The sequence below is a fragment of the Syzygium oleosum genome, unplaced genomic scaffold, assembly GCF_021117445.2.
Source record: "Syzygium oleosum isolate NSW1041296 unplaced genomic scaffold, Sole_v2.1 Sole_v2.04, whole genome shotgun sequence".
NCBI lineage: Eukaryota > Viridiplantae > Streptophyta > Magnoliopsida > Myrtales > Myrtaceae > Syzygium > Syzygium oleosum.
In genome coordinates, this window is record NW_026607488.1 from 1,777,887 (window position 1) to 1,802,359 (window position 24,473).

General features: G+C 37.7%; 1 protein-coding gene across 1 annotated transcript; it reads right to left on the minus strand.

Moving 5' to 3' along the window:
• Positions 1–10,969: 10,969 nt before the first annotated feature.
• On the minus strand, positions 10,970–18,746 carry LOC115693615 (uncharacterized). Its single transcript, XM_056310728.1, has 5 exons — positions 18,582–18,746; positions 17,738–18,238; positions 17,411–17,638; positions 13,870–14,315; positions 10,970–11,717 (listed from the first exon to the last, which is right to left on the minus strand). Exons 1-5 carry the CDS (start codon positions 18,610–18,612, stop codon positions 11,112–11,114), a joined length of 1,812 nt encoding a protein of 603 aa, XP_056166703.1. The 5' UTR covers positions 18,613–18,746; the 3' UTR covers positions 10,970–11,111.
• Between the last annotated feature and the right edge of the window lie 5,727 nt (positions 18,747–24,473).

A 24,473-nucleotide genomic window follows, 5' to 3' on the forward strand; every position in this document is an offset into this window, starting at 1 on the left:
CTTAACTAATTTTTTTTCCTTGAACCGAATGATGGAAAATCCACATAACATATTCCTAGAAGTTGTTTTTCACGAAACGAACGGAGTTTTTAAACTTTTCGATTTTACTAATTGAGTTATTTGACACCTGAATTTCGCCTATAAAAATTAATTCACAAATTAGGGATTATGACATAGATATCCCATGCCCAACCCATTTAAGCTTCAAACTCAATAACACCCTGAGCTTCATCCAACGGAACATGGAATCCTGACGATTTTTCTCTCTCACCCCAACCGAGCATTTCTCCCTCAGTTTTGCTCTCGCAAGCTCCACCGGTAGCCACCGCCAGTTTTCCAGGATGCACATACGCGACGGACAAAGCACAGGCGGAGAGGGAGTTCGGGAATTTTTTTTTTTTTTGAGTTCGAGAAGCTATTTTCTTTCTTGGGTTTCTTCTCCCGCTCGTATTCTCTTTTTGCCACAGATTGTCACCGAGACGCCTGCCATGCGTTTAATCATATGCCTGAGTGAAACCAGTGTAACAATCTTAGAAATGTTCATACATATTGATGTCTGGTTGATCGTTTTGTGTTCAAACTAAGATTTATGTGTTTTATCTTCTCATTATAACTTGGAATTTTGACCCTACAATCCTCGGCCAAAATCCCCACATGCCATGTTTACTTGATCAGGATTATTGTACCTAAATGTATGTCGCCTATTGGATGTTAAATCAAGATTTGTCTGTGCTAGAAGCTTCTCCGTTGATTGATCGCGTTGATATCATCATGCACGAATCGAGTCATTTGTTAACGATTCGAATCAGGATTTCTATTCACTTAGAACCAGCTTGGTCTTAGTTGGTTGATGGTATTTGTCTCGGTGTATGTCCATTTCGAATGCACTCAACTTCTGATGTGCTCACTGTATTGAGATTATACGAATGTGTTGAGTTACAGATTATGTCTATCCTAGGCGCGCTTGATGTTCTTATGTCTTGACAAGTGCAGTCATGTAATCATGTAAGTGATGCTCTGTTTGTTGATTTTTGTTACTAGTCTATGGTCCGTGACTGATAATTCCTGAAAATTGCATTGTGATTGAACTTTTGTATGCTGGAAGTGAATTCATAGTTAGTGCACATGCTCATTGTTTTCTGTATCAGTACAAATTTGGACTTTGTAGGTTCAGGAAGCCAATTGGAGATGTTTGTTTCGGTTTGTGTCTTAATTTCTCTTTTTGATATGGATAGGTGATTCTAGAGACGAGACTTTAGAAGAGTGAGACCATGACAGTTTGGCCATTTACCTTCTTTGTATGAACTCGTGAGAATGCATGAGTTATAGAGATACTGCATGACCTGCCGTGTTAACTGGGATGTACGTAAGTAACATGCCTAGTGTTCTTGAATGATAAGCTTCGGTGTCACGAAATAATGAAATAGTTTGATTGTGCATGTGAGTGTCTGGTGAGTGGTGGCAATGATTCTGAGGTGGTCAGAGTAAATGTCGGAGTTGGTCGTCGGTGAATTAGGAAGCTTCGGTGTCACGAAATAATGAAATAGTTTGATTGTGCATGTGGTGTCTGGTGAGTGGTGGCAATGATTCTGAGGTGGTCAGAGTAAATGTCGGAATTGGTCGTCGGTGAATTAGGAAGCTTCGGTGTCACGAAATAATGAAATAGTTTGATTGTGCATGTGGTGTCTGGTGAGTGGTGGCGATGATTCTGAGGCGGTCAGAGTAAATGTCGGAGTTGGTCGTCGGTGAATTAGGTCATGTATGGTTCTCCGTGTGAAGCCATGGTATGTGAGTTTCTAATAAAGAATATGAAAAAATCTAAGTCAACAGAAGTCTTCACTGGGGTATGAGCAGTGTGGCCGTGAGTAAATGGGGAAGAAGCTTAATGGGTTCACTTCAATGGTTAGTTTAAATTGAGTCAAGAATAGAATGCATAAGAGAAGACGAAAGAACGAAAGACTCAAACATTAAAAAGAGAGGTTCAGAGTAGGGGTGATCGGTTCCTGGTCCAATCCGATCCCACCTAGGAATCGGTAACCAGACCGAAGGGACCAATTCCTAGTTTTCGGAACCGTGGACAGGCCCGCCAGGCCCTGGGACCAGACCGGTTCCCAGGCGGTCCAACGGAACCGGTCATTCAAATGCATACACTTCTGAATTGCAACATTCAGTAGGAAGAGCGACATTCCATTTTCTCATAAGCTTCATCTCAATTGCGTTCTATAGCCATACTGTCACTATCAGCCACTCCTGCGACCTGTTACCTCACTTTCTCATAAGCTTCATCTGAGTTGCAATATTCCATTTCAACCATTCTTCATTTACGAAACCTTCAGACATAAACTACTGAAATAAAACTTAAAAAAACAACACCATCATGGGCATAATACCAGATCATCAAATAAGCTTAAATGAAGCATCATTCAAAGGCAATGAAGTATCATGGCATTTAGGAAGAGCGTTAAACACCGACGCTCGAGTACTCAACCACGATCCTCCCCAAATCAAATGGAAGCCCTAATTTTATTCCCACTTTTCAATCGAAAATCGGCTTGAAAAGACTTGAGTCATGGGCAACTCACTGAAATCAGACCCCAAACCACACAAATCCGGCAATATTCTTTCTTCTATCTCAATATAGGTTGAAGAGATTGGACGGTTCAGAGACTTTTGCCTACACCGCACACAGCTAGACCTAGATCCGGCCAGTCCTGTGAAAATAAAAGGCACGGAAAATGCAACGCGCAAAACGGCAAAAAACATAGCATTACCTTGATGCAAGAGAAGAGGCGAGAGTCAAGACGAGATCGCGAGAGGGAGGCGCCAAGCTTCCCCCACTTGCAATTCCTTAAGCACCTAATTAATATCTAATCCCTATTCCTAAGCTACCCACCAGAAGATCATGCATCACTAATCAATATTAAAAGAAATCAATCATCAATTCATTTGCAAACAAAGTCGATTAAGCATGCATTTAGTCTAATTAGCCTTATAAACCGTGAAATCAATTAGTTAACCAAAAGGTCAACTTCTCTGTTTTACCCCTGATTCTGACTCTCTGAGTTTTGACCAATTGAAAGCCATAACATGTTTGCTTGACAACCGAAGTTGAACCTAAACTGCTAAAGATGATTGGAGTGCGTATAAAATGTAAAAAGTTTATAAAATACGACTGGCAAGCTTTTTTAAACCTGGATGAGCATAGAAATTAGAAAACCAAATCTAATATTAAATTCAAATTCAAACTTAGGAAAAATCTTATCCAAATTGATCTGTTATGAATGATCTTCTCATCTTCATATCTTTATAGTCAATCTCATGTCGCGTGCAAACTCTTACTTGAGAGGAACAAAAAAATTTATGCTTCATATGAACCCCGTAAGATTATTGTTTAAGGCTAGTTTGGGCAAAGTTAAGTTTTCTTTTAAACTAGCTTCTCTTTCTTGACATGTTGATATTTTTCTTTTCCCGATGGCGAAAGAAGATGATATGATAGAGCATCTAAGGCTGCGTTTGGTTGTCCGGATTTCTAAACAGGATAAGATTGGATAGGATAGGATAAGAAATCCTGGGATTTCTTCATATCCTGTCCACTGTTTGGTGGACTACGGATTTAAAGTCGGATAGGATAATTTTTATTTTTATTTTTTGCTATTCACGGGTCCGGAGGAGTCAGTGAAGGAAAAAAAGCCGAGAAATTTTTTTGGTGAAAGCGCACAAGGTGTGGGGATGAAGATGACGGCGAGTGGAGTATAGGGTTTCTAAAAAAATAGGCATTAGAAATCCTATCCGGGTCTATCCCACCCCCCCCACCGGATTTTTTTATCCGGTCTATATCCGACCTTATCCTATCCTGGACCACTACCAAACACAGTATAGGATAAAAACATATCTTATCCTGGCTTTTATCCGGTCGACCAAACGCAGCCTAAGTGGATTACAATTTTGGACAATGAGACAAGAAGTTCCTTTTCTGATGAGTCATGCTGTATCGTGACAGCATCTCATGCATGTTGGATGGTTTCCGCATGGACTTGCAAGAGTTCTCCGAGATTAAGAGCGGTTCATGTTCTAAATCATTGGTGGTGGATGAACCGACATATGAATGTTAGATGTATATATTTAAGATTAGGTTAATTGTAGTTTATAGCAACTGTAATTCAACCTAATTGCCTCTCACCCCATATGTAAGGGAGGGCTTGTACTCTTCATTTGGTAATGTGAATATACCACACTTTCCTCTCTTTTAACACAAATCACACAAATCTCAACTTGGTATCATAACCATTGTTACTTGAGGAGCACCCATGGAGTTTGCTACACTGTGGCCGCCACGACGTCAGATGCACCAGCCGCGTCGCTCCTGTTCTCCAACAAGACTGAAATCTTTAGTTACTGTTCAGCATACTTACACTACTCATTCGGAAAATCGAGACCACCATCAAACTTGCCACCCTTAGACGACTCACATCCTGAAATTTCATTGCCAATAGACGCCGCTACACACGCCGTTGCATCTCGGACCCAAGGAGCCCACCACTATTCAATGGTGATTTGGATGCTCTCCGCCGTGTTTTTAGACAAACCAACACCAACCCACAACTCGCCGCCCTCCGCTAAGTTAGCTCGTCAATTTTCATTGCCCTCCTCCGTTCAACGCGCCTCCATGCACCAAAAGAAGTTTTGCGCGTGAGATCTACGCGCCTCTCCCAACGGCACGCGCCAACTGCTCTACAAGCTGCTGACGTTATCACCACATCATCTGCCACGTCATCCCACCATTGACCGGCGTTGCTTCTGTTGACGAGACATTAACCGGCATTGATTGGTTGTTGACTGGCATTGGGCGGTTTAGACCAGACCGAATCCGTCACATTTCTAACCGGTTTGACCGTTTCTTGATCAGTTTTGGTGATTTTCAACCAGTTCTTGAGATATTTCGATGTTCTGAGTTCATTTTTTACCTTATTTTATCCATATCTGCTCTCGATATACTAGATTTCGATGATTTTGTACTAGTAAAGTGCCTATCATGGATAAAGTGGAAGTCTCAATGCCTATTCAGACTATTTTAAATGGTTCTATTATGTTTCATGGGCTCAAGAAATATCAAGCTTCTTGAAAGGATGCTGGCTCTGACATTATGTCACTAGAGAAATTAATGTGCCTACTAAAATTGCTGAAGAAACCGATGCTAAATTTGTGAATCGTTGGGACGAATGGAATAGAAAAATTTAATCAGATTCTCACATGGTTTTGAAACACTTCGATCCCACCTATTAGACTATAGTTTGGCCTTTTTAATATAGCAAAGGAAGCTTGGGATCTTGTTGCCCTTCATTATTCCAGTTTGGATATTGCCTATCAGTATCGGCTATTAGGGAATTTATATCGCATACGTCAGGAGCTAGGTCATTCCATTAATGATTTTCTATCATCTATGCATGCTATTTGGGATCAGTTGACCTTGTTTGGACCACACTTGGAGGGGGCTAGTGATGCTCGCAAAGTTGTTGAATATCGTGATCGCATTAGTGTCATGCAATTTTTTATAGCCCTAAATGATGAGTTTGAATCTGTGAAGGCCTCCCTTCTACATAAAGATCATTTTCCATCTATTGAGACAGTTATATCAGATTTATTGACTAAGGAGACTCGATTGGCTACCTTGAAAGCGCAATGCCCTATTGTGCCTATCTCCACACCTATAGATGTGATACTTGCCACTTTGAGTTCTTCCTCCTTAAGCCGCCCATTTTGCAAACACTATCGCAGGCATGGTCATCTGTCATCAAATTGTTATCGGCTACGACCCACGCAACCCACGGGATCAATCACTCAACCTTGCAGCCGAGGTCCCTCTACCTATCCATCTACTAGTATTGCCATTGTTAAGACTTCTACCCATGGATCATCCCTCACACTAGTATCCCTAGAGGGTCTTCGCACTGTTCACTGAGAATTTGATAACTTTAGCTCTTTTGTTCCTACCACTTTTGCTATATCTGTTGTTCCAATTATTTCTGATTCATGGTTTTTTTTATTTTGCTTGTTGCAATCACATGACATCCAACTCTACCTTATTTCAATTTAAATCTTTCTCTTCATGTTCATCTCTTCTTTTTATAGCTAATAACTCACAGAAGAGAGTTAGTCATTCAGGAAACATTTCCTAACACTTTTTTGGTTAGCACAAGATGTTCTCTTTTGTTCATCCCTTCGAATCCTCTGCTCATGTTCCTTTTTTTACCAATCCTTCCATGGACTTATTTTTGAAAGATACCACACTTCCGTCCACATCTGACTCTTCTTTTCCAGATTTGTCTTCTTCTCATCTTGATGCAGGATCTTCTTGTGACACCACTTTGGCCACTTCTGACGTGTCTCCCCTATTAGTGGATTCTCCACCATCGGTCACTCTTCCACCTCTAATCATTGTTCCGCTAGAGAAAGTCAAGTTTCTGTTCGACTTCGGGATTATCATTGTTATTCTACTATAGTTTTCCTTTATGAACCTCACACGTATAGAGAAGTTGGTACTAATCGTCTTTGGCAACAAGTAATGGCAGATGAGTTACAAGCTTTAGACAAATCTCATATTTGTGATTTAGTTAATTTGCCTCCTGGTAAGTCTGATGTCTGTTATAAATGGCTATACAAGATCAAGACAAAATCATATGGTATTGTGGATACCTATAAAGCTCACCTCGTTGCGAAAGGTTTTTCTCAAGAATACGGCGTTGACTATGAAGAGACTTTTACCCCTATTGCACATCTTACTTCTATTTGCAGTCTTCTTGCCGTTATCGATATTAAGCATTGGTCTTTATTTAAGATAGATGTTAAAAATGTATTCTTTAATGGTGATCTCACCTAGGAAGTTTATATGGTACCTCCTCCTAGCTACCCTTATCCTTCTCACAAAGTTTGTCAATTACGCCGCCCATTATATGGATTGGAAAAATCTTTTCGTGCATGGTATTTCAAGTTTAGCTCCACAATGGCATCTCTTGGCCATGCTCCTTTTGTTCGACATACTTCTCGTGGGTTTATATTGTTGCTCTTATATGTGGACAACATGGCTATTACTGGAGATGATTGTACCGGAATTTCAGAATTCCAGCACTGTCTTAGTCAACAGTTTGAGATGAAAGATCTAGGGCAACTTAGTTACTTTTTAGGCTTAGAGGTTAACTCAGATTCATCTAGTTATTATTTTTCTCAAGTTAAATATGTCACTGATCTCACTTCTCGAGCAGGACTCACTGACACCAAGGTCGCCACGCTTCCTCTTGAGACCAATCCCAAATTTGATGCTGGTGATGGGACCCCTCTTTCGAATCCTACCCTCTATCAATAGTTAGTTGACAATCTTATCTATCTCACTTTTACTCGCCGTGACATCGCTTATACTATTCATAGTGTTAGTTAGTACATGACAGCGCCCCGTACAACTTAGACTAATAGTTCTTCGTACTCTTTACTATGTCAAGGGTATGTTATTTTATGGCCTTCACTTTTTTGCTCATTCTACATTGGAGTTGACAGATTTTTCCAATATTGACTAGACTAGCGACCCTCAAGATCATTGCTCCACTATGGGCTACTATTTCGTTTTGGACACCTCCCTTATCTCATGCGTATCAAGAAATAGTCCACTATCACTCGCTCTAGTACAGAAGCTTAATATCGAGCTCTTATTGATACAACATCAGAGTTATTATGGTTGCGATGGCTACTTGAAGATATGGGAGTACGTCATCATAGCGGGATGGTCCGTCATTGCGACAATCGCAGTGTTATCCAGATTGCATATAATGATGTTTTTCATGAACGCACCAAACGCATTGAGATAGACTATCATTTCGTCCGATATCATGTTGTTCGTGGTACTATTAGACTTGTTTCCACTTCATCAGCCGACTAGACTACTGATGTCTTCACTAAGACACATCCACCTAGCCTCTTTCTGGATCTTTTCTCCAAACTCCAATTGACTTCTTTCCAGTCATCTTTTGTTTGAGGGGCGATGGCAGATATATATATATATATATATATATATATATATATATATATATATATTTTTTTAAGAGTAGGTTAATTGAGTTTACATCAATTGTAATTAAACCTAATTGCCTCTCACCCTATATATAAGGGGAGGGCTTGAACTCTTCTTTTGGTAATGGAAATATACCATAAATTTCTCTCTTTTTACTGCAAATCACACAAATCTCAACTAAGAATACTAACTCGGCATCCACCATTTAGACGTGGATTTGTTTCGGAAAAATACTAATTTATTACTAGGCGGGCTGAGTTGGTGACACGTGCTCGATTAAATATCTCTATCTTCTTAAAGAATCGAAGCAATTAAGGATGCTCGGTTTGATGTACAATATAATATCGATAGGCCAAGTGAAGTTGGAGCTAGACTCTTTGGTTTGGTGTGGCCGAGACTTCCCTTGAGATTGAACCATTAATTTCAATTTGCTAGACAAAATAAACTCCAATGTATGAACTCGATGGATATTAAGATGAGAACAACCTATGGGTAGGAATCCAACAATTGTGATGCAATGCCACACCTTTCTCAGCCCGTTTGCTTGGCGAAATGCTGGGGCATTTGGCAAGCATTCCTAATGGACTTTCGGCGGAAAGCCAGCATTGGCAATGCTCAAAGCTCAAAACTGGTTTAGACCAACTTTGGGCTGAAATCAATTTTTTTCTTCTCAAACTACTCACTTATTCTTTAATATTCCAGTTTCGCCCCTCGTTATTACTGTTCATCTTTATGCAAGGGTGACCGACTAGAGCTAACGACACCAGATCGGGACGGTGAAGGGCCAGCGAGGTCACACGACCTCGACGACGGCCGCTTGAGGTCGCGCAACTACCCAGGTGACGGCGGCCTGAGGTCGCGCGACCCCAAGTGGCCATCACTTGGGGTCGCGCAACCCAGGCTGCCGTCGCCTGGGTCGTGCAACCCTCGCCGAGGGTTGCCTGACCTTGAGCGACGGCCGCCGGCTCCGACGAAGTGTAAGCTTTTTTTTTCTTTAATAAAAAAGATAATCCCAAAGCTCTTTGCAAAAAAAAGATTTGCAAAACACTATTTGGGCCAAAGTAACTTCATAAAAGATTTTTTACCAAATGTCATTTTCATTTCCCCTAGGGGTTTTAATCTAAAGGTATTTGCATTCTCCCAAGACTTATTTGTAAAGTTGAACCAAACGGGCCCTCAGTGCCAATCAAAGTAGCAATTCCATGATTTTGTATTGTGGTAGTGGCCAAAAGTCTCCCAGCGGGAAAAAAGAAAGAGGTCAAGAGAAGGATTTACCCCATATTATTCAGATAGTACGAATTTAATGGCGGTGAACAAAAATTTTATGGATATAAGAGCTTTTCACACGCAAAAAAAGTCTCAGAAAGGAAATATAAATCTGTTTATCGAATAAAGTTACGTGCAAAAAAATATAAAATGATTGTGCCATTACCTAAAATCTACTTCTGTGAAGAAAATTTGACACCATCATTTTGCAGAATAAAAGTCCGTTGAAATACAATTCACATTATATTTGTTGTCAGTGTAAAATTCCTTTTTACACAAGCAGTCTCAGAATGGAAAAACCTATTTATGGATTAAACCTACTTGCTAAAAATAATATCGTATGCGTCATTCTATAAAACCTGATTATATAAAGAAATTTTACGCCGTCAGTGCACTGAATAAAAGTCAATTGATAAATGTCGTTTGCAATGCTGGGGATGGTGGAAGGAAAGAAAAAAAAATTATGTGAAAATGCACCTGTGACCCCAAGTAACTAATTCATAAAAATATTTTTTGATTTAGGAATCCAATTGATTAAAAAGAAAGAATCACGGACAAAAGAGAATTGGTAAAAAGGTTCAACAACTTTGGTTTCTTTATCCCGATTGCAATATCTTATGTGTCCATTTTAATGATGATTCTTAATATATGAATTAATCAATAGTTCCTTTTAGTCTTATGAGAATAGAGAAATTGAGCTCGATATAGTTGTTCTTTCGAGCTTGCCTTTCTCTTCTCCCTCGAAAAACGTTCCATCCTTAGTTTTTAAATGCGAGCTAGCTTCATCGATTAACTTTCCACCTAAATTGTTATCCTCCCCATTTTCCTTACATTTTTAAAGATAATATAAATTCCATATTCAGTTAATTATTTATTTCTTAGAAAAAAATTGTGATATTAAGCTTTTAAGAATACCCACATTAAGCTAAATGTATATAAAAATTTGTATTTTGAGGATGATGATGTTTTCATTTTATGAGGTAATGTTAAAGATGTCAGTGTATCTCTTTTACGAGAAGACACATTAGCGAAATGCAGACTCAAACTATGTTTGGAAGATTTTTTGACTTGGCGATGAATATTAAGTAAAGAAAGAAGAGGTGAAGGGAACGGTTTTGCCCATGTTCAGAAAGTAAGGATCTAACGTCGGTGAATAAGAATATTATGGAGATGTCTATTACATACATCATCACGGTAAAAAAAATTTACACAAATAGTCTCATAATGGAAATATAAACTGTTATAGAATAAAGTTACATGAAAAACAATAAAAATTGATTATGTGTCATTATCTAAACCTGCTTGTATGAAAAAAAAATTTACGCTGCCATTTTATAGATTAAAATCCCTTTGAAATAGGATATATATTAAATACATTGTCAATGTAAAAGTCTTTTTTACGCAAGCAATCTCCAAATGGAAAATCAAATCTATTTATGAAATAAATCTACACGCTAAACTAAAAATTGTATGTGTGTTATTCTATAAAACCTACTAATGTAAAGAAATGTTACACTTGTATCTTTTTTTAGTAGATTTCCCAAGTCTGCACTTATATATATTCTGGTTTGAAATATCTATAGGCTGAAACTTTTATTGATCAACTCATTCTATAAGGAGATCTTTGGCAACAATGTAGGGAATCATAATTTTGCATAGTGATGGTTCATATACTTTAAGGAAATACATTGTGTATTGCATTGGACCCGCTACAACCAACTATAACAAAGGCGTATACCCTCAAATCAAATTGGTCAATCACGCGATCTTGTCCACTAATTATGCCTCACTTCCAAATGCTCTTGGGACGAAACGCGCCACGTCCATAAGTGGATTTAGCCATTTTCCCTAGCAGGGGAATCTGGAGTATTAAGAATAAAAGAAAGGGGCAAATTGACAGCAATGCAAAGAGAATGTAAACCCACTCTGGTCTCTTTTGCTGCACAATCTTGTAAGCTGCACCGAAGGCCACCAGCATGCAAGCCAAGGAGAGGATGAGAAAAGAAAGGCCCATTATGATCTTCCTAGGCAACGAGTGAAGAAAATCTTGTGCCTCGTACCGCGAAGTTAAGATGGCCAGGAATAACATGATGGCTGTCACGGAGGAGAACAAACCTAACGCATCCGAAATTTCGAAAACCATGAGAGCCTCCATTCCAAACCACAATGGGTTTCCAGTAATGCCGCTATTGCCTTTAGGCACATTGTAAGAAGCAGCAAATAATACTGTGGCAATTAGAGTTGAGACGACCATACATGATTGAGCTGTGTTCTTCACCCACTCCCCACCTTGCACAAGCAACTGTTGGTGCTCCTCAGTGAATATTTGCCAATATGATTTCCCTTCGTGTTTGAAGGTTCTCAAGTTAGGGAAAAGCCACTTTTCCACTGCCTGTGCATAAAAGCCACAAACACGAGTTACAATAAGTACAAAAATAATTGAAAATTTGGAATAATTCAAATAAGAGAATAAAGTGGGGCCGTTTTCTCAAAACATGATTCAGAGTGTACATGACCCCCAAATAAAGCCCTGAAGTGGCTAATATAATCTCAAATAAAGGCCCAAGCTCACTCGCCAACCAAATCTCCGTTGGCCGGTTTGCAAGTGCGACTCACGTGCTTATTCCGACAGAAACATTAGGGGCAATCTTGTCTGAAATGTTCTAATTAAACCTAAACTAAAGAAGCGCCAAATTGACGCTAGGGTTCTTTGAGGATTCTTTTAAAGTGAATTTCACAGAGTAGCGAGTTCGATTCCCTATATCCTTAGGTGGTGAGCACCTACCTTATTAATGTGTAATTTATATGTATTATTGGGTCTTTCTGTAATTATGTTTTTATCTGTACCCCGACTATAATTAATCACTCTTATAAATACATATCATACAATCTCAATTAGGTTTTTTTTGTCAGAAATACAATCATAATTGGGGTTGAGCCACCATAAATACTTTGTTGTTATTTTCTCTCTAACTCTAAACATCAACGTACCTTTCATTGTCCTATCAAATGCCCTATGTCTTGAAGAGGGTTCCTTATGTGGTTAGCATTTCCTTGGTCGCACTTTTGTGACCTCCTATAGGCAACATTACTCCAGTATTAAATAGGTTGAGGTGTTACTCCAGTTCTTATATTCCTAAATTGCCCTTCTCAAATCTCGACGGTGAAGATTCACGTCTAAAGGGCCTAACTCTAGAGTGTCAAAATTTATACAATCTTCATTTAGTTTCCTTGGATCACGCAACCTTTCAGCCCACCCACCCTCTTTTCTCTCTCTCTCTCTCTCTCTCTCAATTTATTATCTAATAGAAGGTCCAAAGTTCTCTATGTCACCTTCCTCACTTCATGCAATTTTCACTTTCTTTTATAAAAAGTTTTACTTTCTTCACTACTCTTTTCCCTACAAATCTTTATTCATTATTGTTAATAGACCATCTCGCTCTTTCTATTATACTCATTAAACATTTGGAGAGATGTGTTGGAGTCCTGCCATGGGGAAAGGAAAAAGGCACAATTTTGTCCCAACTTTTTTTCATGACAAAGAGAATAGAGAGTTGAAATGAAATAAAGGTAAATAAAAACTAAAAGCTTCATGAAATCATTTTTTTTTGTAGACAATGGTTTGCGAGAGTACAATCTTAGTTAATAGTTAAATCAACTAATGAGAAGTGCTCTTGAATTAATAGCTATTCAAACAGAAACAGTGGCCAGAAATGAACTTTGCTAACCTTTCGATTAAAAAAGAGAAGATTCATGTCATACTACTTTAATTAGATCATGGAGTATCTACATAATTTAATTATAACACTATCATCTTTACAAAATATGATACAATGGAACTAGCAAAGCCATCGTAAAAATATAAGCAAAATTGATTTAAATGTTGTTTTTGGGGGCTCCAAATTAAGATATGTGGGTTATACAAGAAATGATTTGCATAATAATCCCCTAATTGCGTCATTGCGGAAACCTATAGAATGAGTCCGTCAGATTTAAGAAAGAGTCGCTTGGTTTAGATTGAGTGTTGGATCATAGTTGTATTAGTAGAATTCATCTGCCATTCCATTTTGATGAGTTACCATAAGTTTTTAGGGCCCCAAATTATCTAATCAGTCTCCTATATTTTTTGTAAATTGTACTAAGAATATATTGTTGTTTCTCAACTTACTTTATAATTTATGTTTGGCTTGTGAAATTTAAAAGTTATATGTTCCAACTAGGTGTTGATTTAGATGTCATGAGAGTTTATTCTTTTCCTTGTGCTCTTAAATTCAAATCTTGTCGGAAATATATTAGGAGTAAAATCCTATGCATTAGACCGATGTGGGGCTGTGCGCTGTTAAAAGAGCAAAGAGAGGTGAACCAGTTGAGGTGCACGAAAGTTGGTTCAGTTATTGCTTGACCGCTATAAAAGAAAGTTCTATGTATATTCTTAGGACTATCTAAAGAAACGTGTAGCCATCATGTTTTAAGATATTAGTCAAGGGTATATAATAATTATCACTAAGTGCGGTTATTATATATATGAAAAGAAAGATACTTACTTTGAACCATTGGAGTTCTCTTTGCATTTCAAAAGCTGCTCCGGAGACATAAGTTACAGCCTCCAAATGAGAGTCGTACTTTGCTGCCGCGAGCATCATCTTTTCCGATTCTTCCGGTGTAGGTGCTGGCACTAATGACAACTCGTTGTTTGAGCTTTTCTTCAAAAAGAGTGAGAGAATCCTTTCTTGGCGATTCTTCACAGCTAGTGTCATCAAACTGTCACCATTAGGCTTAATCCTAATAAGCTCCGGGAAGGACTGAATACATAGCTTCACGAGATCGCTGTTTCCCTTAGTTGTAGCAAAACCCAACAGGTTCCTCTCTAGGAAAAACTCGGTGATCTCGGAAGTTCTCATAGCAGAAATCGCCTCGCACACTTTTTTGGCCAACATGACTGCAGCCACATATCTCAGCTTTACCTCGTGAATCCTCTTGATCGGAGGAACTACAATATGTTAAGAAAAAAGAAACAAGAAAATGAAAAACAAAGGCAGAAATTGGATTTTACCGAAAACCACATTAACAGTACAATCCTTTGCGTTGTTATTTACGCTCAGCGCAAGAGCAAATTTGTTTTTTTCCTCCATTCTATCCGTCTCTAATAAAATCAAAACTTCCACATGAGGTCACATAATGGTATGTCCCCCTTCGAGTTCACTTGTTACACATAAATGACAGTGAGTACAGTCAACTAGACTCTATTCTAAAATTGCTTTTAACATGATAAATACGCAACTACACTTCTGTTTCCTGTTTGTTCTTTGACAATAATAGAAGAATTAGGGACAAGGCGAATGGGTATTTCAGGTGCATACAAAAGTTGGGTGAAGATGAGAAAATGAGTGCAACTGCGGGCAGAAGGTGTTAATAAGTTTTGGGAACTATAGAAAATGTTTTAGCTGTCCCGTGGTATTCGACCTCAAGTGGTTCACCCCCTGGGTAATTTTAAGAGAGCACTCCACCATATATGTTTGATGTATTCAAGATTTCATTTGCGGAGTGCTTCAACAAATCTCGAATACAGGATCATAAGAAGATGAGCAAACTCCCTTACCACCTACCCAACGGCTTCTTAGTGTAGGATATATAACTTGGAGTGGAATTCTGGGATGCACGGTTCTATTGGCGCTCAAGAAATTTGCTCCCACTGAAATTTTCTTCAATTCCAAGCCATCCCAACCAGATTATATTGATTTTTCTTACCCGCTTTCTTTCCCCTATTTCTATTCGGGCTAATTCCCAAAAAAAGCATCAACTTTACTTTGAGTGATAATTTTGGCTCGAACTTTTTTTTGTCTCAATAAAAAGCATTAACTTTACTTGAGTCCCAAATCTGGCCTCCATGATGTGAAATTTTCAAATTGTTCGGGTTGGATTTGGGATTTAAGTGAAAATTTATAATTTTTTATGAGACAAAAATAAGATCAGTTCAGAATTGTGACTTCAAGTAAAGTTTATGCTTTTTTTTTTAAGTAGGCGGCCTTTTAAAGTTCCCAAAAAAGTGGTATTTTACTATATTCAATGTGTTTAAAGGACAGACGCGTGCCTTCATCAATCGCAACCTCATTTTATGGATGATGTGGCGAAAATAGTCGAGGATGCCAGGGTGTTGCCCCGGTCCCATGCCCAATTCCTGCACTCTCTCAACATATTACGTCATGTTGCATCGTAATGAAGTAGCAGTCAAAGAAAATAAAATTTAGGCTTAAGCAATTCACCCATAAGGGAGGCAACACGAAGGCAAAATGATTTCACCAATCAAGATTGAAGGGAAGTCCTAGGTCAACATAACTCTTTTTTATAATCTTCTCCTTAGATCAATTAGCCTTAAGCAAGATGGATGTAGGTTAACATCGAATCTTGCCTCAATTTGCAATTTCAAGGATTCTTTGTTTACCTTTTTCCAAATTGCGCGACTCTTTTAATTACAACTTCGTGAATACTTGAAATCTTTCAAAATATACAATATTGACATAGAAAATCATATGTAATTTTTTTTTAATTTGAATAAGTTGTTAGAGGTTTTTTAATTGGTCCAATGCCGGTACACAATTACCGTCGGATAGTTGGCATGTAGAAAAACTTAGTTACAAAACTAACTTCAAGCACGCATTTCACTCACCCAATGAGAAATGTGTATGTGTAAAACTTTCTTTACAGACTGTGGACCCAATAATTTTTTTTTTCCGAATTACAATAAAAAAAATTAACTAGGAACATTTTTCTAGTTATGAAAGAAGTCAAAAACATAAAAGGCCATAGACTTTTCATTGGAGAGTCAGAGACAAAGACAGGTGGTATCTTCATTAAATGGAAACGTACCTAATTTGGCGGCATTCCAAAATGACGTTACAAGACATTGAAGCCCTACAATTAAGCAACAGAGAGAACCGGGTCAATGAATATGAAATCACTGTGTGTGTCTGGAATGAAGGTACTTTACTACATAGATTATAGCTAGTGGTGTCCTGACAATCTCGATGTTTCATAGTCCAAGATGTCAAAACAAACAACATTCACATTCACATGGATTAATAGTTGGGATTGCAAGTGACTCACTACACAGATATGGATGAGGATAAATGACATGAAATTTTGCCTTCTCAAACTTCTTGCAATGGGACAAGTAAAAGGAGGCATGCTCTAATAACTTGATTCATCCTATTTTCTATTAACTTTATGTTTTCCGTGAAATTCCTCTTGAAATACTCTATTCTTACTTTCAATCGGAAGCTTGTTGGGTAGTGAAGTGGTCCGTGAAGGTTAAATCCCACTTGTGTTATGCAAGTTGATTAGTCAAGCCAAAGAGGCAAAAAAAAAAAAAAAGCAAGAAAAGCATTGTATAACTTATCTAATGGACAATGTAACGAACGAAAAACTAGTATGGGAGGAGCTGCAAAACGAATCAGAGACATGCTGGTTAAATCATATGTGGCTTCCAAGGGATAACTGATCCATAACGTAGTTCGATTTCAGGCCATCATCCGTATAAATACAAAGCCGATGAGTTTGAGAGAAAATAATGGAGGAAGACTCGCTGCAAAATGAAGACGGACAGAGAGAAAATGATGCTTGGTCGAATAAGAAACGGAGAGAGATAGCTCTTGTTGAACCAAGGGGATTTGATCTCTAGCTGATGACTCACTGCAACAGCGAATGGAGAGAGGGCGAGAGAAATAAGGCGAGGAAATCATTTTCCCCAGTTTTAGAAGGGTATTTTTCATTAATTGGAAAATGTTTTCTTTGACCACTCATTTTCCACGCCTCAAACACCAGAAATTTTGCAAAAAGTTTTCTTAAAAAACATTTTCCGAGAAACAAAGGGAGCCAAAAAAACAATCATGTTTGATTTTCTTTGCTAATAGGGAGGGAAGCAATCTAAGATATTGACTTGAGTTCAAAATCATGGAAGGTCCTAAACTAGATAATGCCTAACTGTAAATGCAGACCCACCTGGATTTCTTGGCCCTTGCATATCCCTTAAAGTTTCATCTGCTGGTTTATAGTTCAAGTCCAGCGGAATACCTTCAGTTCAGATACAAAAAGAGCAGGTGATGAGCCAGGTATGATCTTCTTGAAGGGAATCAGTAATGAAGGGATGCGAATAAGGAAAGTACGGACATTTGAATATCAATGTTCCAAAAACACCGAGCCTGTTTACGCTGAGAAAGTGAGTCTGCATTCTCGCCAACACGCCCAGTATAGATAAGTTTCTTCTTTTCATGGTAAGTAGGTGAGGGTATCGCTTAACTAGAAAAAGGGTGATATCTATCCAAATTCACCAGCAAAGTTGATCAGGAAAATAAGCTAAGTCTAGAATGAAGGAAAAAACAGATGGAATTGAGGTAGAGAGTGATGTATTATCACCATGATGACCAGCGTAGGTGAGATCTAAAATGGGATTAATCGCAGAGGGACTGCTGAAGGGATAACTTGGCCCATCGTCTGTTGTTTTTTTCGCCAGGAACCAGGCAATCTCCTTATGCGTAGAGGCTTCCTGAGTAGATATTCTCAAAGGAACTCGTCCTTTATAATCTGGAATTTGGGTCAACCTACGATCCTTTCCAACTAATGCCTTGACCATCTCTATCCTTCCACAATGGACAGCATTGTGGAGGGCCGTGCAGCCATCAGAATCAACCATTAAAAGATCATCCGGATTCAAGTAATCAAGCAAATTCTTCACAAATTTGTCTTGTGCACTCAAAGTGGCTATGTGAAGCACGGTTTCGAATCTGCTTGTTATTCTGGCCCTCACTGAAGCATGATCGTGGTTGATAATTGCTCTAGCAGATTCCCAGTCACCCATGAACGCAGCTGTTAACAATGGACGGTAACGGGGTCCATCGGCCATCTCTTCCATATTTCCTGCATTGGACGCAAATTTTTTAGGGCATTTTGTTAATACCTTTTTCTTGCAGACATAAAGAAGTGTCCCTGATAAGAACAATTCATCAAGATCCGCCCCAAATATTAATTTCACAGTGAAATAACACTTTGATTTGGTCATCGCTTCCACGAACATCTTCAATATATGTAGGAGATAGAGTAAGCACAAAGTCCTCGTACAGATTTTGTTTTTCTCTTTTTCCTATTCAAGGTCGGGGTTATGTTTGTTCAATGATAAAGCAAAGAAAAAGAACCATGAGAAAAGGCAGGTTCCAGCATCGCCTAGACCATATTTTATCTAGGCTGGAACATGAACACGTACCTGGTGCTTGACAAGGTACTGGCTCTGGCATTGTGTTGATGTCCTGGTTGCAGTCTTTCAACAACAAAGTAAACAGAGAATGCAAAAGAGACTTTCTACTTTCCTAGAAAGTTGAAGCTGTGATGTCTTAAATTGCAGGGCCTCTTATAACTAAGCTGAGGGGTTTACCATTACCAGAATAATTTGGTCGTTTTTGCATTAGTTTATTTACTAATATATAGAAATGATGTAGTTTCCTGTTATTTTACTAATGGTCTTTCTATTGACGAACGTGGAGTTGTTGAAAGCACCAAAACCTATTCTTGACCAGTTTTTAGAATAGAATGATGGGTTACACCCTTTGCCCACAAAACTTCTTTTGTTGTCTTGAACACTCCTGTGTTCCAGTCTGTGCAGCATGTTTCGGTTCAAAGTATATATTTACGATATGCCATATGGTTCACATTGATGAAAAGTCGTCGCTGATGTAAAATGTCAATTTTACAAGTTCTGTATGAACATCTCTCTGGCCAGAGACTCCGCTTGTTATGATATGGATTCTATTTTCAGATGATGACTAAAGGCTACCAGCCAATAATTGATTTGGTAGGTTTAATTCCAATATTTTATCTTCTATGGATGGCATTTTATCATTCACATGTTGAGGGTTTTTTGCTAGTGTTGAGGAAAATCCCTAATTAGTTTTGAAGAAAGACAAAACAATCCTTTTCTTACCACAATTACACTTAAATTATTTGATACAGGTAAATACTGAGCCATCAGACTTAGTCGATGAAAGGATTTTGTTATCAGACTCAAAATTACTCGTCAGATTCAATAAGTGTTATTTTTGGCAAGTTTATGCAGGACAAGCAAATTGATATCTCAAGATATCCTAATTGGCAATCACAAGATCGTTCCTTAAACACGAAAAACTACACTTATGGAAATCTTGATTTGATTGTATGGGCGATCAAATCACCTAGAGATAATGGTTCTTCTTCTAACGGTTATGCATCTTCTTTTGGGAAGATTCTCCAACGGGTTGATTTGGAGATTAATCCTCTGAATACTGTCCAACGGATAGATTAGAAATAGAGGAATATAAAAGGAGTGCAAACGTCGTACCAGAACAAGAACCAGAATCGAGAATTCCAAAATCTGAATAGAGCTTCGATCTTACACACTTGTGATTACTGTATTCCACGTTGTTATTTTAGAGAGTGAAGAGTGTACTTGATAGTGCAATCTATCATCTGAAAAGCATTGCTCTTATAATCTCTTGGTGATTCAATAGTGAAACACAGCTAACGGGCTGCCAGCATGGAGAGTAGACGTAGGCTTAATAAAGCCGAACCACTATAAAGATCTGTGTATAGTATTTTCTATTCCTAAACTTTCATTTATTATTGTTGATATTATACTGCATACATATCTGTCAAATGAGTTCGTTAAAACATCATTTTAGTCATCAGATGCAATCATCTAACGGCAACTTATATACAAGTTTGTCATATGCATCTATCTGATATTGATCATACGAGTTGTTGACCTCGACGATATTCATTCCGCACGTTTAAATCATCCAATTTGGTAAAATCACATATTCACCCCCTCTAGATGACAGCACTACCCGTAACCATTGGTATCAGAGCCTAGTGCTCATTTTTCTTTGAAATGTTATTTTTACTTCTGAGCTAACGATTCTTAATGGCTAGTAATGCTGAGTCAGGTCACAACAATAGACTGCCTTATTTCAATGGAACTGAGTACAATGTCTAGGAAAACAAGATGAAGACATTCATCTTGGGAATAGATTAGGATATATGGGATATCGTTGAACATGGAATCATTCCAAATGTTTCAACCGAAACAAAATCTCCAGAAACTTCAAAAGGGCAAAATGAGACATCTTCTGATGAGGGAATTAGATAGCAAATCAAATCTCAAGCTCTACCTCTCTTGGCCAAGGAAATTTCTAAAAGGATCTATCTGGATGCAAAGATCAGAACGGCCATATATAATGGTCTAGCACGTGTTGAATATAAAAGAATTGCAAATCTCAAAACTGCAAAAGAAATTTGAGATCATCTCAAGCTTGTTCATGAAGGAACAGAGAGAGTCAAGGAGACAAATCTCAACATTCTCCTTGGGCAATGCAAGTCCTTCACTCAAAAACCAAATGAAACAATTTCCGAGATGCAAAGTAGATTCACTGAGATCATAAATGGGCTTGAATTTCAAAACAATCCCATCTCAGAACCTATGAAGGTGAACAAGTTGCTGATAGCTCTCTTAAAAGAGTGGAACAACATCAAAGTTTCTATTCGAGAAACTTAAGGGATCATATCACTCACAGTGGACGAACTTATCGGAACTCTTCAATCCTATGAAACTGAAAAGTTCTTAGAAACTAAAGAACCCAAAGGTAAAAAATCCATAGCTTTAAAAACTAACATTGATTTTGATGACACAGATTCAGATGAAGATGAAGAGTTGGCTCTAATGGTCAAGAAACTGAGAAAGATGGCAAAGAAGGTAAAGATGAATAAGTCAAAGAAGCAATTTAGAAATTCTGAGCCATTAAAAGCCAAGAAGCTAAACTTTCAGAAGAAATCGAGTACCGAAGATGAAGAAAACAAGGACGTGATATGTTTCCATTGCAAAAAGAACGGACACATAAAGCCCAAATGTCCTCTTCTCAAAAAGAACAAAGGAAAGTATGAATAATATAAGAATGCTTTCAAAGCTAAAATGTGGAGTGACTTAGATGATGATGAAAGCGAACAAGAGTATGCCAATATCTGCTTGATGGCAAATTCAGACTCAGAATCAAGTTTTGATGAAGAAGACGAAGTAAGTAATTCCAAAATTCTTGAAGCAATTGCAAATTATATTGATGAGTTTGTCTCTGTTAATAAAATTGCTTTCAAAAAGATTTCTGTATTGAAAAAGGAAATTTTGACTTTAAAAAGTGCGACTCAAAACAAGGATATTCATGAGTCAATTGCATAAGAAAATGAATGTTTAAAAAGGGAAAACAATCTCTTAAAAAAGCAAGATATTTCTCAAAAGGATAAAATTGATTTTTTGCAAAAAGAATTTAATCTTATCAAGGAGAATAAAGAATTCCTTGAAAAGAAAAATGATTTATTGAAAAAGGAAATTTATGATCTGAAAAATATTTTTAAGAAAAGTTTTGATCGAATCTCTAAAGAAAAAGAACTTCTAAAAAATGAAATTTCAAATATAATCAAGAAATTCTCAATAGGTTCAAAAAATCATCATCATATTTTGTCAATTCAAGTTCCTTATTATAATAAATCAGGTTTGGGTTTTGAGAAAAATACTGAATTGAAAAATGCTTTTCCCAATGTCAAAGAAAGACTAAAGAAAAAATCCCCCAGATTTGTGTATCAAAATCACTTTCAAAAGCAGTTTGTGAAATTCAATGGTCAAACTTCCCTTAAGTGCTCAAATTGCAGTGATACAAATCACTTTAAGAATGAATGTTTCAAGGTTTGGAGACCTATTCAAAGAGACATTCTGAGAATGATTGATCCTAACCAAAATGGACCCAAGAAAATATGGGTACTAAAGAAAAAGTGAGTTACTTATCTTTTGCAGGTATCAAAGAAAAGAAAAAAAAAAGTAGTACCTTGACAGTGGTTGCTCAAGACACATGACCAGAGATTCTCTAAAATTCATCTGTTAGAAAGAATTAAAGGAGGAAGCGTATCCTTTAAAGGCAACAACAAAGGAAAAATGATTGGCAAGGGAACTGTCAAAATCGAAAATCTCATCATCAATGAAGTCTCACTAGTTGACGGTTTGAACTTCAATCTAATTAGCATTAGTCAGTTATGTGATATTGGTTATAGAATTACTTTCCAAGAAAACAAATGTTCCAGGATAAGTAAATACAACAAGCAATCATTTACGGGTCGAAGACATGGAAATATTTATCTACTAGACATGAAGTTTAACGACTTGCAATGTCTCGTTTCCATAAAAGAAGAATCTGATCAATGGCACAGGAAGCTCGGACCACAAGTGTCAAGTTGATTTCCAAGATAGCTTCAAAGAAACTCGTCAAAAGACTGCCAAAACGAAAATTCAAGAGCACTGAGTTATGTTTAGCTTGCTCTAAAGCTAAACAGGTAAGAAGTTCATTTAAATTAATAAACTATATCAGCACTAACCGAGCTTTGCAGTTGTTTCATATGGATATTTTCGGATCTACTCAAACTCTAAGTCTTGGAGGTCAGAAATACCATTTAGTTATTGTAGACGATTATACAAGATTTACTTGGGTATTCTTTTTTTTTTTGGTAAGGTTACGTGGCTATTCTTTTTGGCTCATAAAAGTGAAACATTTGAATATTTTTCAAAATTTGCCAAAAAGGTACAAAATGAAAATGGTTATACTATTTCGAGCATTAAATCGGATCATGATAGAGAATTTGAAAATCAAAATTTTTCTAATTTCTGTTATGAAAATGGTATTCAACATACTTTTTCCTCTCCCTATACTCCTGAACAAAATGGAGCAGTTGAAAGAAATAATAGAACTTTGCAAGAAATGGCTAGAACTCTTCTATTTAAAAACAAAACTCCAGCACATTTTTGAGCTGAAGCTGTATCAACAACCTGTTATATTTCAAATAGAATTTTTCCAAGACAAATTCTTGAAAAGACCCCTTATAAATTGTTCAAAAGCAAAATTCCTAATATCTCTTACTTTCGGATATTTGGATGTAAATGTTTTATTCTCAAAAATCCTAATGACCGTGTTGGTAAGTTTGATGAAAAGTCAGATGAAGAAATTTTTCTTGAATATTCAACTACAAGCAAAGCTTACAGAGTATACAACAAAAATACTCAAACAGTGGAAGAATCATTGAATGTCAAGTTTGAAGATTCAATTTAAACTCAACAAGATGACTCTGACACTGAAAATTCAGTATCTGAAGAATCTAACAAAGCATCTGATGAATTGACAGTAAGTGAAAGTGATCATAATCAAAGATCTGATGAAGCTCAAGAATCTTCAAACCAACAAGATAATGAAGAATCATCAAATCCCGATGATGAAAACGATGAAGGATTCAACAAAAACTAGAAGCATAAAACTAATCATCCCAAAGACCTCATCATTGGAAATTTAGATGAAGGAATCAAAACCAAAGCAAAGGCAAAAGAAGTTATAAATACGTTGACTCTCATCTCTGAAATCGAACCAAAGAACGTTGAAGATGCCTTGAAAGATAAAAGCTAAATTGAAGCCATGCAAGAGGAATTATTACAATTTAAGATCAATCAAGTATGGAAACTCGTTCCTAGACCCAAGAATCACTCAGTTATTGGAACAAAATGAGTAGGGATAAGGACACTAGGAGTGCCATAACTTTTGTACGACGCTCACTTGAGTGCCATAACTTTTTTTTGGCTCACTTGAGTGCCACATCGGAGTAAAATAAATTATTTCAGTGCCACTTCCAGCGAAAATGGATCACTTGAGTGCCATTTCCGGCAAATGAGCTGACGTGGATTTTTTAATTAATTTTTCATTCGACGTGGATTTTTTTAATGTTATTTTATTTTATTTTATTGATTTTTTTAATTTTTATTTTTCTTTATCTTTCTTTTTTTTCTTTTTTTCTTCAAGGTTGGCGAGGGTCACCGGTGACCCTCGCCGGCGGCCTCGAAGGCTCTCGACAGCTGCCGCAAATGCCCTTGGTGAGGCCATTGCGGCCTCACCGGCCACGGGTGCGGCGGCGAAGGCTCTCGCCAGATCCGGCGAGGCCGCCTCGCCCACGGCGGCGATGGCTCTCGCCAGATCCGGCGAGGCCGCCTCGCCCACGGCGGCGATGGCTCTCGCCAGATCCGGCGAGGCCACCTCGCCCATGGCGG